Source organism: Pelecanus crispus, chromosome 7 (assembly GCF_030463565.1).
Source record: "Pelecanus crispus isolate bPelCri1 chromosome 7, bPelCri1.pri, whole genome shotgun sequence".
Classification (NCBI taxonomy): Eukaryota; Metazoa; Chordata; class Aves; order Pelecaniformes; family Pelecanidae; genus Pelecanus; species Pelecanus crispus.
Genome location: NC_134649.1, coordinates 28,410,590 through 28,424,826, shown reverse-complemented (window position 1 = coordinate 28,424,826; position 14,237 = coordinate 28,410,590). Strand labels below are relative to the sequence as shown.

Sequence of the window (14,237 nt, the reverse complement as noted above, 5' to 3'; positions counted from 1 at the left end):
TTACTAACATGGCTCTAAATGCTAAGTAACGTATCACAATTTTGGATGGAGGTGTGTGTAAGCTATACAGTGTATTATGAATAGAAAGGAATAGCAGTCGTCTTATTCCCCATATTGCATTGTGATACAGACCTTATTTCTGTATGAAAACCATTTTCATGGGAAAAATTCATATGTGCACAGTTCTGAACTGAATCGTCTTATTTCATTGCTGGCATTACCTCAGGAAAATCATTTCACATCTTAAAATATCTACACTGCATTTTTTAATAACATAAATTCAGTTGGATCATTTAAGAACTCTGCTTCTTTAGTTTCTGTGTTTGACAGTTGAATGAAACAGCAAAAGCATCTTGGAAGCAACCTATTTTTTTTACTTTTGCCCCCAGGAATTATTTTATTGCTCATTAAAATGTTACATGGCACCATGATTAGGCCCAGCATTTTACATTAATTTGTTTGCAAGTGGGGCCTAGTTTTGTGTCTCTACAGTTGCATTGAGGGAAATTAAATGAGAGAACAAAGTTGTGTACTGCACGTGTTGTTTGCTAATGTAATAATGGCAGCTGTGGCAAAGTGAATTTTTCAGCCCTTCCTTTCCCTGAGAGCCTGGGAACAAGATTGCTTTGTACCTTTTTCAAGCAGTTAAATGTAACTTTTCATGTAAAATCTAAGACTATCATCATGAAAGACTGTTGCAGATTTCTAAGGCATCTCTATAATTGCAAATATAAAATTCAGTAGAGCAATAACAAATCTAACTTCAGAGTTAAATAAGGTGAATAATTGAATCACAACCACACACAAACACATTTTATACATTAGCCCTTAAAAGTTGCACTCCTGGCATACACTCAAGTGTATGTTTATAATACAGCAATTTTGTTACTTGTTAAGGAAGTGGTTTACTTGCCAGTGATAACATAGGCTGCCTCTTGCTTTTGAATTGAGCTATCACAAAAGGTAGAAACTGTGCCCAGCCAGTGTGTAACCAGGGCTATAAATCTAAATAGGTCAGGTCAGTGTATTTGGAATAGTTTTTATTTGGTTAACTGGTACAGTTACAGGGCTGTCACACAAGGATGGTTAGGCTTCCATCAGAGACAGACATTGCTACGTAATCCTCACATCACGTGAATGCTCATTCACGTAAGGGCGGGCTTTGACGTTTGCTGAGGAACTGGTGCTCTTCCCAGAAGCAGCATACCTTTGATTTCCTGGCTGAATTATTCTATTACTCTTCTCCATTACTGAGCTCTATTGAATTGGAAAAATCTTGTTCATTCATCACGTTTGAATGAACAAGGGCTGTTGTTCAGCTGGTCATGCGGGTTGTAGCTGGAACTGCCACTCAGCACGAGATGACGAGTGGGTTGGACAAGGACTGGCGACTCTGCACCTTCTCCAGAGGCTGGCTTTGCAAGAGTTCACAGGCTGTCAGCTCGTGGTAAAGAGTATCTAGGACTTCAAATAGGTGGGCTTTTCCTTTTAAAAGAAAATTTCAAACATTATAATTTGAACAAAGACACAAAGTTGCAGTTTAACAATTATAACACAAACTCTGTTCTTCATAGGTGCCATTTCAGGTAATTAACATTAAATGTCTAAATTTTAAGACCAAATAATGAATTCCTGTCCCTACAAAAATGAGACTGGAACTGGGTTCAAGGACTGTTTTGTCTGCTGGTTCTCTTGCTTCATTCACTGCCCATTTACTGAGTTTTTGCGTACTTGCGTGAACAAAGGCTATTTCATATCACAATAAAGAGCTGCTATTCCAACCATCCACTTAGTCTTGTCAAAGAGGAAGATGATGTTTGATTACAAAGACTTAGGAAAGATGCTTAAGTCATATCAAGTGGACAGTCAGAAATTCGAAAGGAGAGAAGATGAGCCGTTTATGGCAATGGTGATGCAGAATGGATAGAGAGCTTCACAAGGTTACTTCACTTGGTGTCATTTTAGGAAGCTGAGCTGTGCTGCCATTACAGAGGGAGGTACTTTGTTTCAGCAGCATCACTTGGAGTCAGTGTTCCTGTGCAGAATAAGTAGTAGTACCTTCTAGACACTTGCGTGCTGTGGATACTAAGTGTCTCCTCTTTTTCTCACCAGGATAATACCTGACTTATGGCTCAGGTATGGTTTCTCTCTGCGTTGGTGCTCTGGAGCCAACAAAGGTCTGTCTTTGCCTTCTTTTCTCTGCTTCCTCTGCAGCCACGCTGGAACAGCACAGCTTAGCTCTGGGCTGCCTGTGCCCTGAATTGCTGGACACTAGTAACAACAAGGCTTTGAAACTGCAAAACCCAGAATGGTTTGTGTATTATCCTCCCTAAATCACTGTTAATAATATTCTCCAAAATTAAACCCTCAGGCTACATCTAGTCTTCTATAATCTTGTCTTTGACTACTGGCTGCCTATTAAAAGCACCTCCAAGCCATGTTCTTAGGCTGGTACAGGATGTTCATTTCTTGAAGGGAAGTACAACTGCTCCGCTAATAGGAACAAAGTAATCAAATCTAAACCTCCAGGCTGTGATCCCTGTATGGCTCCTACAAAGGAAGCTCTGGCACACTAGACCATTGTCAATAGAGAGGAATTTGCAAGTTTAATTTTCGTAAGAGGAACGCAAAAGGCTATTATTAGAGGAGTGCAGGTTTGATCATCCTGTTTCTTTACAGAAATATTCTGTTTTGCGTATTGGGTTGTGTTGCAGCAGAGGAATACAATACGCAGTGGGATAGCAAACCTGATAAATAGGTGCCTTACATACTTGGTCATGTTTTCCACTTTATCATTTCAATGAAGCCCTACAGACATTAGTGGGATACTGAATTGTTCCCCTAAGGCCAAATTCTAATTAAAATTTGGCTAAAAAAAGCCCTCAATGTGTTCCTGTTTCTGATGTGTCCCAGACTAGAAAGCATCACTTTCTGTAAGTAATCTTCTTGCATAGTACTTCTTTCTCCCTAGCCTGTCCCCCAGTATTTGAAATATTTTTTTCTACTCATCTGTTCATTATCTAGTGTTTTTCCCAAAAGGACACTTTTCATGCTTCTTGGTCTTTATACGTGATTTATTTTCTTACCAGGTTGGGGGTCACGGCAGGATTCCAAAGTGCTCAGCAAGATTTTCCCCAAGGCTCGCTTAGATATGTTCTTTAAAAAACAAAATAGTATTATGGCACAAGTATGTCCTTCACCAGTTTACATGTATGCAACAAAATCCATGCACGGTGTATTTGCATTTGAACATTAAAACAAAATGAAACTGAATCCTGATAACACAAGACCCGATATTGCCTTTATTTTCAAGCATTTTATCTTAGATACTGCTCCAATAGTAGCAGTTTGTGGAGGGCTCCAGTTCCTTAATATGGCTGTAGAAAGACAAATAGTGCTTATTCAGTGGAAAAAACCCAGAATTTTCCGGAGTGCGTGCCTAAACAAATCTAGATGGCAAGGCATGCACAACAAAAGCTTGTTCAGTCCTCTGCTAGGCCTGTGTTGAAAGGTGAATGGAGAGATTTTGTGGTGTAATCTCAGAAGGAGGCTTCTCAGAACCAGCTGTTCTAGGAATCATTGGGAACCACTTTAGGTATAAACAAATTAGAAGAGATTGTATGTGTCATATGGCAGGCCCACTGTTAGTTATGTATGGAGATGTAATAAACATTAGCCAAAGTGAGAGGATTGTAAAAACTGCTTAGGATTTGGATGGTCTTTTTCAGTGATAGTTTTATATTAGAAATCTGCTGGGACATTACATAATGTGTCTGGAAAAACAAACTCTCTTAATTTGCTGTCGAGACACTAATGCATGCTTTCTGGGAGATGGTTTTGCAATCAGTTTAATTAGCACTTAGAGCGCCCATATCTGCAGGGACAGGTTGTCCTTGTTAAAACTTCAAGAAGTGAAAACAGATGGAAGCTCCTCTGGAAGAAAGACTATGTACCTGTCAGCAGCCTAGGCATTACTGGCCTTGCTTCCTGATGCTGGTCACCCACCTTCTGCTTGTCTGCCCCAGTGGGGACTGGGGCGTAGTGGAAAGCAGTTTGCAGTGCGCTGGGATTACCCATGACCTCTGCAACACAGTGTGAGGTTTTAATAGTCCTAACAGAGCATGCATTTGCCTTTGGATGGTCATTGCTTTGTAGTAGATTCTGTTGCAAATGAGATGCTTGGGGTATTTAAAACATGAATGTGAATATGCTGGGGAAGTGCCACCTAAACCCACAGTTTCTGGTGAATCAGCCTTCTTTTGTCTGAAGTATATCCCATCAGGGATTTAGGGGATCCTTGCTAAACTCTATTGGGAATACTGTAAATTATCTTGTTCATTGACAGCATCGTTGCCTGTATTGATGCTATGGGAGCTGGCAGCCTGCGGTGGCATGTTTCCAGCAATGATTAGCATTAAGTGCTATTATCACTGAGATATGCTACACTGTGTGATGGATCATCTCCTAAGCAGCAATGATTTGCAATAATACAACTGACCAGTGAATCACATGTTGAAGTCTTGACACAAAAGGTCATTATGCTTGTTGCCAGTTGTAGTCTTTACTAGTTTAATCCTTCACTGGATTGTTATTGATGCATGTGTCAGACTTGCAGTATGAAAGTAGAATTTCCATGTCAACTGCTAAAATAAGTTAGCAAATTATGAGATACTGCACTTGTTCCCTAGAGTCATCAGTGGAACATGAGTGTACTTCAAACAAAGTGAAGTGATCATCTGAGGAAGCATTCTCATCTCGCACAGATTAGGCAGAGCTTTGCTGAAAATTGAGGATAACCCTCAGTCATTATCAAAGAAATTAGTTCCTAGCAGTCCAGTGCGGCTCCCAAAATACTCTGTGTTCTGCAGATTATCCAATTTGCCTGTCTTTTGGCCAGCCCTTACCATTGTCATTCCTAAGCAGGAGATTTAAACTTTCTAAAGGACTGAACTGCCATACTGGCCATGTACTTCTGGGATGTTATTGCATCAGCTTTTATAAGTCCATGTTTGGATTATTAACTGGGTAAGAAACTTCCTACAAAAAATGTGTTAGTGGTATATAGGAAGGGGGTTTATTCCTTTAATACTGACTTAGTGTCATGTTAGGATGCAGTTAAACAAAGGTCCTTTTCTAGAAGGAAAAATAATCTTCTAGAATCTTTCTGATTACTAGCATGTTTGTTTTCCTTGTTTCCTCTAAATTTTTGTTTAGAGGATAATGAGAGCTTGGAGATCTAGATCCAAGGAGACCTCTAGGCTTCTTTTAGAAAGTCAGCCAAGGGGTCTGAAAGTTTTCTGCAATCACCAGCCAGTTTCCAGGGCAAACACATGGAAAAATTTGCTCTGGTGCAAAGGACTTTGTACTTAATAGAAGGTATGAACATCCTTTTTAGTTTGGAAAGGACACTATTAAAACCAGTTTTAAGTCTGGACTGCTTTCTTGCCATACCAAGTCTTGAAGTTGTTGAAGAAGCTGTAAAACATCCATGAGCTTTTCTTCCACCAGTGACAGCCTAACTCTCTCAGTCTCCAACATCTGCAGCTCCATCTTCAACAATTCGGTCTCCTCCACCTTTTGCTGCAGTTCACCTAGCAATGGGCCCTTCATCTGGACAATGACACAGGAAATTAAAAGCACTGGAGCTTTTCACTTTCTTGCCCAATAATTGCAAAGCTATGTTTTCCCCCTTATCTGGTAAATGTCAGTTCACTCCAGAAGATTATCTTGAAAGGAAGTACATTTCTTTAACGTACTACACAAAGTGAAGAATTAGTAGTTGCTAGGAAATGCGTGCCTTGCTCTTGTGCATGTCAGTTCATTCAACACTGGGTGCAAACAGATAATTCAGAAATTTTAAATACTAACATTACTATTTCAGTTTTCTGATCTTTCGCATTCCTGTCGTCCTCTATAAAGCATAACTAATTTGTGTGCCCTCACCAACGTAATCATATCTTTGTCTTGCAACTCCTATATATCAATCAGCTGTATATTCAGTGAAACAAGGAGGTAGTTAGCTAATGTCTTTTAAGTATTCTGGTTAAAAAAAGAAGTGTCTTAAGGAAAAAAATTTAAGATTCTGGTTCTGCGAAACGCTGGCATGTGTGCTTGGTGAAGTATTGGTTTGCAGCTAAGCACAGAAAAGTCCAGATTCAGCAAGACTTTTGAACACTACGGAAATCCTGGGCAGGAGACATCTCCTCAGACCTTGACCTTCCAAAGCTGAGCTGACCTGTCAGTTGTCTCAGTCCTCCCTGTGAAAAAATGTTCAGGATTTGAAATGTTGCTTTTGTTTCAATGCAAAATCTATGTGACAAAGCTGCCACACCATTTGCAAAAGTAAATATCTCTGTTTGTCACAGACCCAGGCCTGTTGCAGAGACATGGCCAAATTGCTAAAAAGAGCCTGAAAAGCATTCCCTGGAAAATATGCCAGTTAAGTATTAATTTTGGACCTTTGATAGCACTGACAGATTTCTGGTTTATTAATAAAAGTAAATTTATTTCTTAATCATTACTGTGCCCAGCATTCTGAAATATTACAATTTTTTGCAATTTCTTGTTGCAAACACTATCTAAATATGTTTATTAATATTACACTGAGAAAAAAAAAAATCATGTAGGGGGGAAAAAAGAAAACAATCCCTGATCCACACCAAGCCTTCTAGAAGGTCATTTTAGTTTCTGACAGTGCTAGTAGTATGTATTAGTTGGCACTTATTCCGCCATCAGATAGAAATCAGCCTGTTCCATTAGCTCCATGAGCTTTGCCCTGTGAGGCACTCTAGCTCCTCTGAGCTATACAACAGCTACAGAAGTTTGGATCACTTAATCTGGTCCATCTGCCAAACAATTATTTCGGCATCCCTGTCTGAACACCCCTTTTAGATGAATACACTAACATTTTCTTGTATGAAGAGCCAACTTTGTTACCATCAATGTGGCAGCAGTCCAACTGAGACATAACAAATACACTAGAGGCTGTGGGAGGTCTTCAATGAATTAAACATGTGGTTTCCTTAATTATATTGCAGATTGCCTCTGCATTGTAAATAGCACCTGGCATAGATATGTACTAAACACATGAAGTAGTTATGTTCCCCTGTGCAGCTGAAGCAGTGTCATATCAAATAACAGAGAGGTAAAAAGGTCATTATTTTTAAGTGTAAAATAGATTTTCCCGATATGCAATTAGACGGATGCTCATGGAAATTCATAATGGGTGCCCATCTATCCTGGTCCTGCACCTTGTCAGGCCCCTGCACCCCTGACATCACTTATCTGCTGCTTAAAAGCTGCTGCTTTAGTCATGCTGGCAGAACTGCCGTTCTTGGAAAGCTGCACAGGGACTCCTCTGTCCTCTGCTGGGTGTTACTGAAAGGCTGTAGCTGTGCAGTGGGTCTCACATACAGACATGAATAGGAGAAGTACAAACTTTTCTCTTTAGTATGCATGCCACTTGAGTTCTCCATAGTTGTCTAGTGCCATGACCAGCTGTTTAGTTTCTATAGACAGCACAGGCAATGTGCTTAGCCAAGAGTGCCACTAGTGATATTTGGACATAGCATTTGTTGCTACTGCTGCCTCTTTTTCCTCTTCATTTGGACTGCTCCTACAAAGCCCTTTTTGCTATATCTAGTAAACTGCTTTCCTCAGCAGTTATACCTTAACAGCCACCTTGTCATCTATAAGGATGCTAGTTTCCTATTAGCTTTGTTTGATTTATAAGTATGGGTATGCATTTTTTGTCTTATTGTGCTTGAAGGCAGTGGCTCGGTGTACCACTGAAGCATTTTCCCAAATTGTTTTCCCTAGCTAGGTTACATCTGGCACCTGTTGTTACCTTAACATTTGCAATAAGATAATGACGATAGTTAAGCATAAGCTATTTTTAAAACCTAGATACTGAGGAGGGATGGTCAGTGGTTAAGTAACAGGGCTCAGAGGAGTGGGTTTTGTTCTTGGCTCTGTCAAAGGCAAAGCAGAGCCTGATTTTGGATCTGTGTCTTGTTTGTGAAACGGAAATACTACCTTGCCAAACACCAGTTTTGAGAAGTCAGCTGCTGATATCTGACCCTCTTATAAAAGGGGGAGAATGCCATGGGGAAAACCTGAGCTCTGGAGTAGTGTGCACAAATACATCAAGGACAATGAATAATTGATATGCAAAAATCCCTTAAGGAATATAAGAGAAAACAATTCTGTTGTATATTCCACAGAAGTTAAGGAGGCTCTCATATTAGAGCCATTTTTACAAGCAATGAACCTGAGAAACATTTTCAAAATGGGGAAAAAACCAGTAACAAAACAGCTGAATGAAGTGCTGAACTGTGCTGTGCAATTTATCTTTTAAATCATTTCACCCTCAAAGGACTGGAGGGTGGCAAATGGAGCACCAGTTTTTAAGAGAGGCTGCAGAGATGATCTGAGGAACAGCAAATCACCTCAAGAGTATCCGTAATTCTGTCATGCAAATTGATAGGAACTGTAATGGAGGAGGGACTTGGTGAATACATAGATGAACACAGTGAAGAATCTATTAGATTTCTTTGAAAGGGTCTATGAATATGTATGAATAAAGTTAATTCAGTTAATAGACTGTATTTCAAATCTACGAAAAGCTTTTGATAAGATTCATCACCAAAACTGTATTTCAAATCTACGAAAAGCTTTTGATAAGATTCATCACCAAAAACTCAAAAAAAAAAAAAAAGTAACTGCCACAGGGCAGTAGCACAGATCCTGCTATGGACTTACAGCTGGTTAAAAGATGGGGGTAGGGCACAGAGTGACAGACCAGGATTGAAGGTTTCACAATGGAGGGAGATAATCCTTAGGGTCTCACAAGGAGCTGAGTTAAGACCTGAGCTGTTCAGTATATTCATATATGATTTTTAAAAAAGGTGAACGTAAAAGTTTACTCTCAATATAATTTTGGGGGGCTAATCAAAACTAAAGCTGCTTGTGAAGAATTACAGCAGGAGTTCATGATACTGAACAGCTATGGGCAATAAAAGATCAGAAGAAATTCAGTGTCAATAATGCAAAGTAAGGCATGTAGGAAAGGTACACAATGTCATACGTATGCAGTGATGAAGACTGCCCCTCAAGAAGGAGATCTAGAAGACCTATAACCTCCTGAACATAGCTCAGAGGTCAGCAAAGATTGAAAGGATCCATGCTAGGAACTATTAGGAAAGGAACTAGGGACAAGACAGAAACTATGATTATGCCATGAAGGGCTTGCATTTGAATACTAAGCACATTTTCAGTTCTTCTCATTCAAAAAGGGTAATAGAGCTTGAAAAGTACATGGAAGAATAAAATAGAATAACAGAAGTAAGTAGTGGTTTCTATACCAAGAGAACTGAGGCAGACTAGGAACGGTGATAACTGAGGCGGTATTTCTGGTAGTAAAAGTCTGTGAAATTGTGCGGGAATAGATCATTTGCCGATTCCGAAGCACAAAAACAAGGTGACAGTGGATGACCAGGCAGCAGATTTAAACCTAACAAAAACAAATCCTCAAAATCTGTTTGTTTCTAACTAGTATGTGGGAGTCCTTGCCCTGAGATACCAAAAGCATCCCTAGCTTTAAAGAAAGGAAGGGTAAATTCATGGTAAATAGCTCCAATACTGGCCATTAAACATGATACTCCAGGCAACATCCAGTTCAAGATGTGTCTGTCCCTAGTGTATTGGGAACCCGGTGAGTAATACCAAGAGGAAAATCCTCTGTCCTGTTTCTCATTGCTTTTATCTAAGCAACTGCTGCTTGCCATCAGGTGTGTGATATTAGGATGAACTTTTCATTTGACCCCGTATGGCAGGTCATAAACTAATTGTCTTTTTAATTAAGCTGGCAGTTTGTATGCAAGCTGTTACAGAAAATAATTGGGATTTCTTTGCAACACTACACTTGGCAGCGTATCACTTTATTTTTAGAATTCGCTCATGGTTTCTCCATCTATTATCCCCAGGTCCTGACACCTTCATCACCCTGTCTTCAGTAGAAACTATATTTAAATGTTCAGTTGTTGGAAAGCAGAACTTTCTAGACATGACGAATTTCAGAACTCTTTATCGACTGGTTTTACAAGTCTTAGACTGAAGCAACCATTAATTGGTATTTGAGAGTGTTGCTCTTCACTTGCCTGCTGAGTTTGTTACTTGTTAGCTTGGTTGCTATTTGTCTAATGTTCAGTATTGAGCAGGTCCAAATAGAAGTATATAGAGCAATGTATAAGGTAGTTTTGTCAGGTCAGAGAAAGTGTTCTTGGTGGTTTATTTATTAAGCCAATATATTTATTTGCAAGTTAGATGAGAGAGAGTATTTCTCAGTCTTCCAATTTGCTTTGTGTTGATTACAGGAACAGTCACCTTTTTGAAAGGAATTACTTATTACTGGTCTGTTTTGTAGCATCAACGCCCCCCCCCCCCCCCCGCTGTAACTGCACACAAGATATAAATTCTGGCTAAATAAAAGTAAGAGGGTTTAAGAATAAATTTCTAACAGATTCAAAAGGATTAATCCTACTGATTTTAAACTCATGTCACAGTGAGTTGGCACTATGTATTATTCACCTCCCTGCTTGTCTATTTAAAGACAACAGATTTAAAGAGCAACAGATTTCATTTTTGTCCTGGAATTTTGTATTGATCTATTGATAATGGTACTTTTCTGAACAAGGTGCACAGAACTAATATCCATCAGCAGAGATTAAAAAGAAGGCAATATGATCCTGCAGAAGAAGATGAGTACCTCTGAATGGAAAAAAAATGAGAAGAAAACTGGCAAATATTAAAAGAATATATGTAGTTTTTTATGTGGACTGATGTTAAGCAGTATAGGAGGAAGCTTTGTGTTGCTCTAAGGAGTATTACAGGAATAAATTGTCATTGAATACTGCAAATTGTGTAAGACACAAGCATGACTTTATTCTGTTTTTAAGTTTTTTCCTCACAAGTAAACTCTTTTATTTAATTTAGTCAAGGGAAAAATGATATGAAATACTGATAAAAACAAAAGGTTGGCAACATGTAAAGAAATTGAATATTTCACTCTAAATAGTTTACTGATTAGTATAATCCTTCCAGAACTACTGAAATCTTTACACTCCTTTTAAAGAGGGGGTATGAAATACTGAACAAGCACTAACTGAACCTTAAGACAAAGCAGACCAAAGCAACACATGTGACGCACTATTTTTGTTTCACAGAAAGATTGCTAGCATTTAAATCCATGCCCATCAATGGCTGAAGTTTGCAATAATTAAATAGTAAGATCACATGGACTACTAGGGTACTGCACTGGTGCTTTTAACAACTGTGGTTATAGCCTCTGCTGAAGGAAAGATGAACATGCTGCTAAACCTGAGAACTATTTATTTATAAATATATCGGTCTAAGCCTGAGAACCAGCCAGAGTAAACTGGATGATTTCCTCCAAAGGATTCCAAAACGGTAAGCCCCTGCATCTCACTCAGCTGGAGGGATTTCTTGAAAAGCTCTTGTGCTCCCAGAGGAGCTGGATGTCCTAGGACATGAGGAGCGTTTCATCCGCAGCTTAGGAACCACTCAAAGCTGCCTATAGTAACCCTATGGTTAATGTGCAGCTCTTTGGTCTGCAGTGGCATCAGTCCCAAACATAGCATCAGCGAACATCTTAAACTATTTAAATAAAGGATAGTATTTGAAGAGCCTGTGTCTGACTGTGGCTGGTGTACCTCTCATCCTCCAAACAAATGGAGTTTCAGGTAGGAACCAGACTAGAAATGTGGGTGTTACAGGAAAGCATGAGATGTTCGAGCTGACAAACTCACAGCACAGTGAGAAACAGCAACAGAGCGCGGAATGGCCAGAATAAAATATAAATGCATATGTATATAAATGTAGCTACTTAAAGATACATAAATAACTCTTTTACAGTCTGCTTGGCACCTGTTACCTCTTCCATATTTGTTTCCAGTTTTTTCACTTCATGCCCTTTAAGCTCGAGCTGTTCAGTTAGCTGTGTGATTCTCTCTGCGAGCTCCACAGGGGCTGTTTCATAGCCATCAGTATTGGTGGTCTCCAAGTAAAACATTAGCTTTTTCCACATTTTTTCATCACATCTATATATACATTAAAAAAAAAAAAAGTTAGTGAAGCATCACAATGAAGGTCTATGTTTGTAAAAGGCAGTTTTCCTGCAAGACTCTTGGCAGCACAGATCACAAATTAGTGTCCTAGTTGACACTGATTAGGGTTAGGTGGGAATATCTAGCATGTTGTTTCCCATGAGCTGCAAAGGATGGGCAAAGGGGCCTGCTGATTTTGCTATATAGTATTACTGCTTCTCACTGAAGCTATGCTGCCTTCAGGTCATGAAACAATCTTTGCAAAGGGCTCAAATAGCATTAATCTCAGAAACCTACCCACTGCCACAGCAAGGGAGCTTGGTCAGTGTTTTCTTCATTTGGTCCACCTGGGATGGCTGGTCTCCTGCCCACTTCTCCTCCTCTTCATCAGAGGCAGCCTGACCCTCCACGGAGCGGAACAGCTGATCCTCTGCTGGAGAAACCAACAACCACTTAGCAACAAAACAAGGACCACAATGTGCTGCAGCTGTGGCAATTTAACTCCTGAGACTGAGACAGAAAGAAGTGAGATTTTAAAAACCCCAGTGAAACACAGTGCAAAGTCCTTCAGCATCCATGGAAAGGGGCTTTAAAGCTAAGGCAAGGGAACTTCAGCAAAGATCATTATTTTAAGAATCTTGAATGCTTCAGCACTCTCTTGCAGGTAACTTGTAGCTGTTTTGCTTCATTCTCTTCCTTCCTTTAAATAACTATAATGTAAGGATAAGTCTGAAGGAGCAGCATGTTATTAGGGGGAACAATTACTGTTCACATATACAAGTGAATATACGCTTTTCAAGAGGAATGAGAGACCATTGTACTGCGTAAGAATTTTTTGCATAGTCATTGTACCAGCTGAATACATATTCAGAGTGCAGGAACTTGATATAAACATTCTCTAATTCATTCCCTTACTGTGTTTTGTAGGGACAGTGATTTTAATATGTAAATGTAATATTAGACCCATTACCTAAACCAAATGTCTCCTCACATGCCAAATAAATTATAAATTAACTGTCTACAATACATGTAAATATACAGGTACTATTACAGTAATATTTCAATACTTTTTAGCTGTATCTTATAAAAGCTATTGCATTTACTGGGACTTAGAGGATTGTTATGATGCTTGTAATTTACTGGGAGTCTTTTGAAACATTGAGTATATAAAAAGCCCTGGTCACATCTTTTTTCTGAACATTTATTTTGAGTTGACATCAGGTTAAGTCAACGTCAACTTTTAAACTTTGTAATTATTTACCTTAATCATTGTCAGTTAATTAAACAGGTTTAATGAATTTTAACAGAGTGATCGAGTCAAATGCTGTTATTTCTTCAAATATTGGAACACATTTGACCTGAGGTAGCGTGACGAGTGTTGTGCCTATTTCGTTCATTCAGCCTGGGAAAGGTGGGTTCAAGGGGATGAGTCACCCAGCAGAGACTCTCAAGGAAATGATTTTCTGTCTCATTTCAAGGACACAAGCACCTGCAGTTCAAGCTAAAACACCACTTCAGTTGTCACCGTTAGAGGACTTCAACGCAGTCCCAGCCCCTTGCAGCAGGCAGCGAGCTGTGGCTCACGCCCGCGTTGTTTGGCAGGGTCCCCTTCAGAGGGCAGTCGTGTTACACCTCTGCAGAAGTCCTTCACTGCCGGACTGCCAGCCTGCAGTGTGTTTAATCTGCTCTCAGGTCTATTTTCAGCAACAAAGGGAAAATAGCCTGTTTTTTCTTTTCTTTTTTTTTTTTTTTTCCTCTTTTGGTTAACACTCGGCATATGTTTGTTAATGCAATTTTCATTCCAGTAGCATTCAATGTGCCTAATTTATAGGTTATCATGTTCAATAATTTATTGCCTAAGCAGGATCAAAGCTTAGCTGCATGCAGTATTGCTCTTTAATTAGAGAATGAATGCCCGTATTTTTATGGCAATCCTGTGCAGACTAATTTATTAAAGCGCTTTCTTTCCGTGAAGCTGTGCATGGCCAAAACAAAACACACCCCCACCCCCCCACCCCCAACCTTTCTGTTTTCAATCTGTGATACATTAGTAGTAAACTTTTTCTATCATCACTTATTTTCTTGCCATATGAGTTCAAAGGGATAATGATCAGA

General features: G+C 39.3%; 1 protein-coding gene across 1 annotated transcript in view; it reads right to left on the bottom strand.

The window, feature by feature from the left end:
- Positions 1 to 1,351: 1,351 nt before the first annotated feature.
- Positions 1,352 to 14,237, bottom strand: part of EFCC1 (EF-hand and coiled-coil domain containing 1) — a 52,730-nt gene continuing 39,844 nt past the window's right edge. The window contains exons 4-8 of the mRNA XM_075714523.1: positions 12,420 to 12,555; positions 11,951 to 12,116; positions 5,452 to 5,610; positions 3,087 to 3,156; positions 1,352 to 1,485 (exon numbers count right to left, since the gene is read on the bottom strand). Coding sequence (XP_075570638.1) covers positions 1,352 to 1,485; positions 3,087 to 3,156; positions 5,452 to 5,610; positions 11,951 to 12,116; positions 12,420 to 12,555 — 665 coding nt within the window. The remainder of the gene's footprint in view (positions 1,486 to 3,086; positions 3,157 to 5,451; positions 5,611 to 11,950; positions 12,117 to 12,419; positions 12,556 to 14,237) is intronic.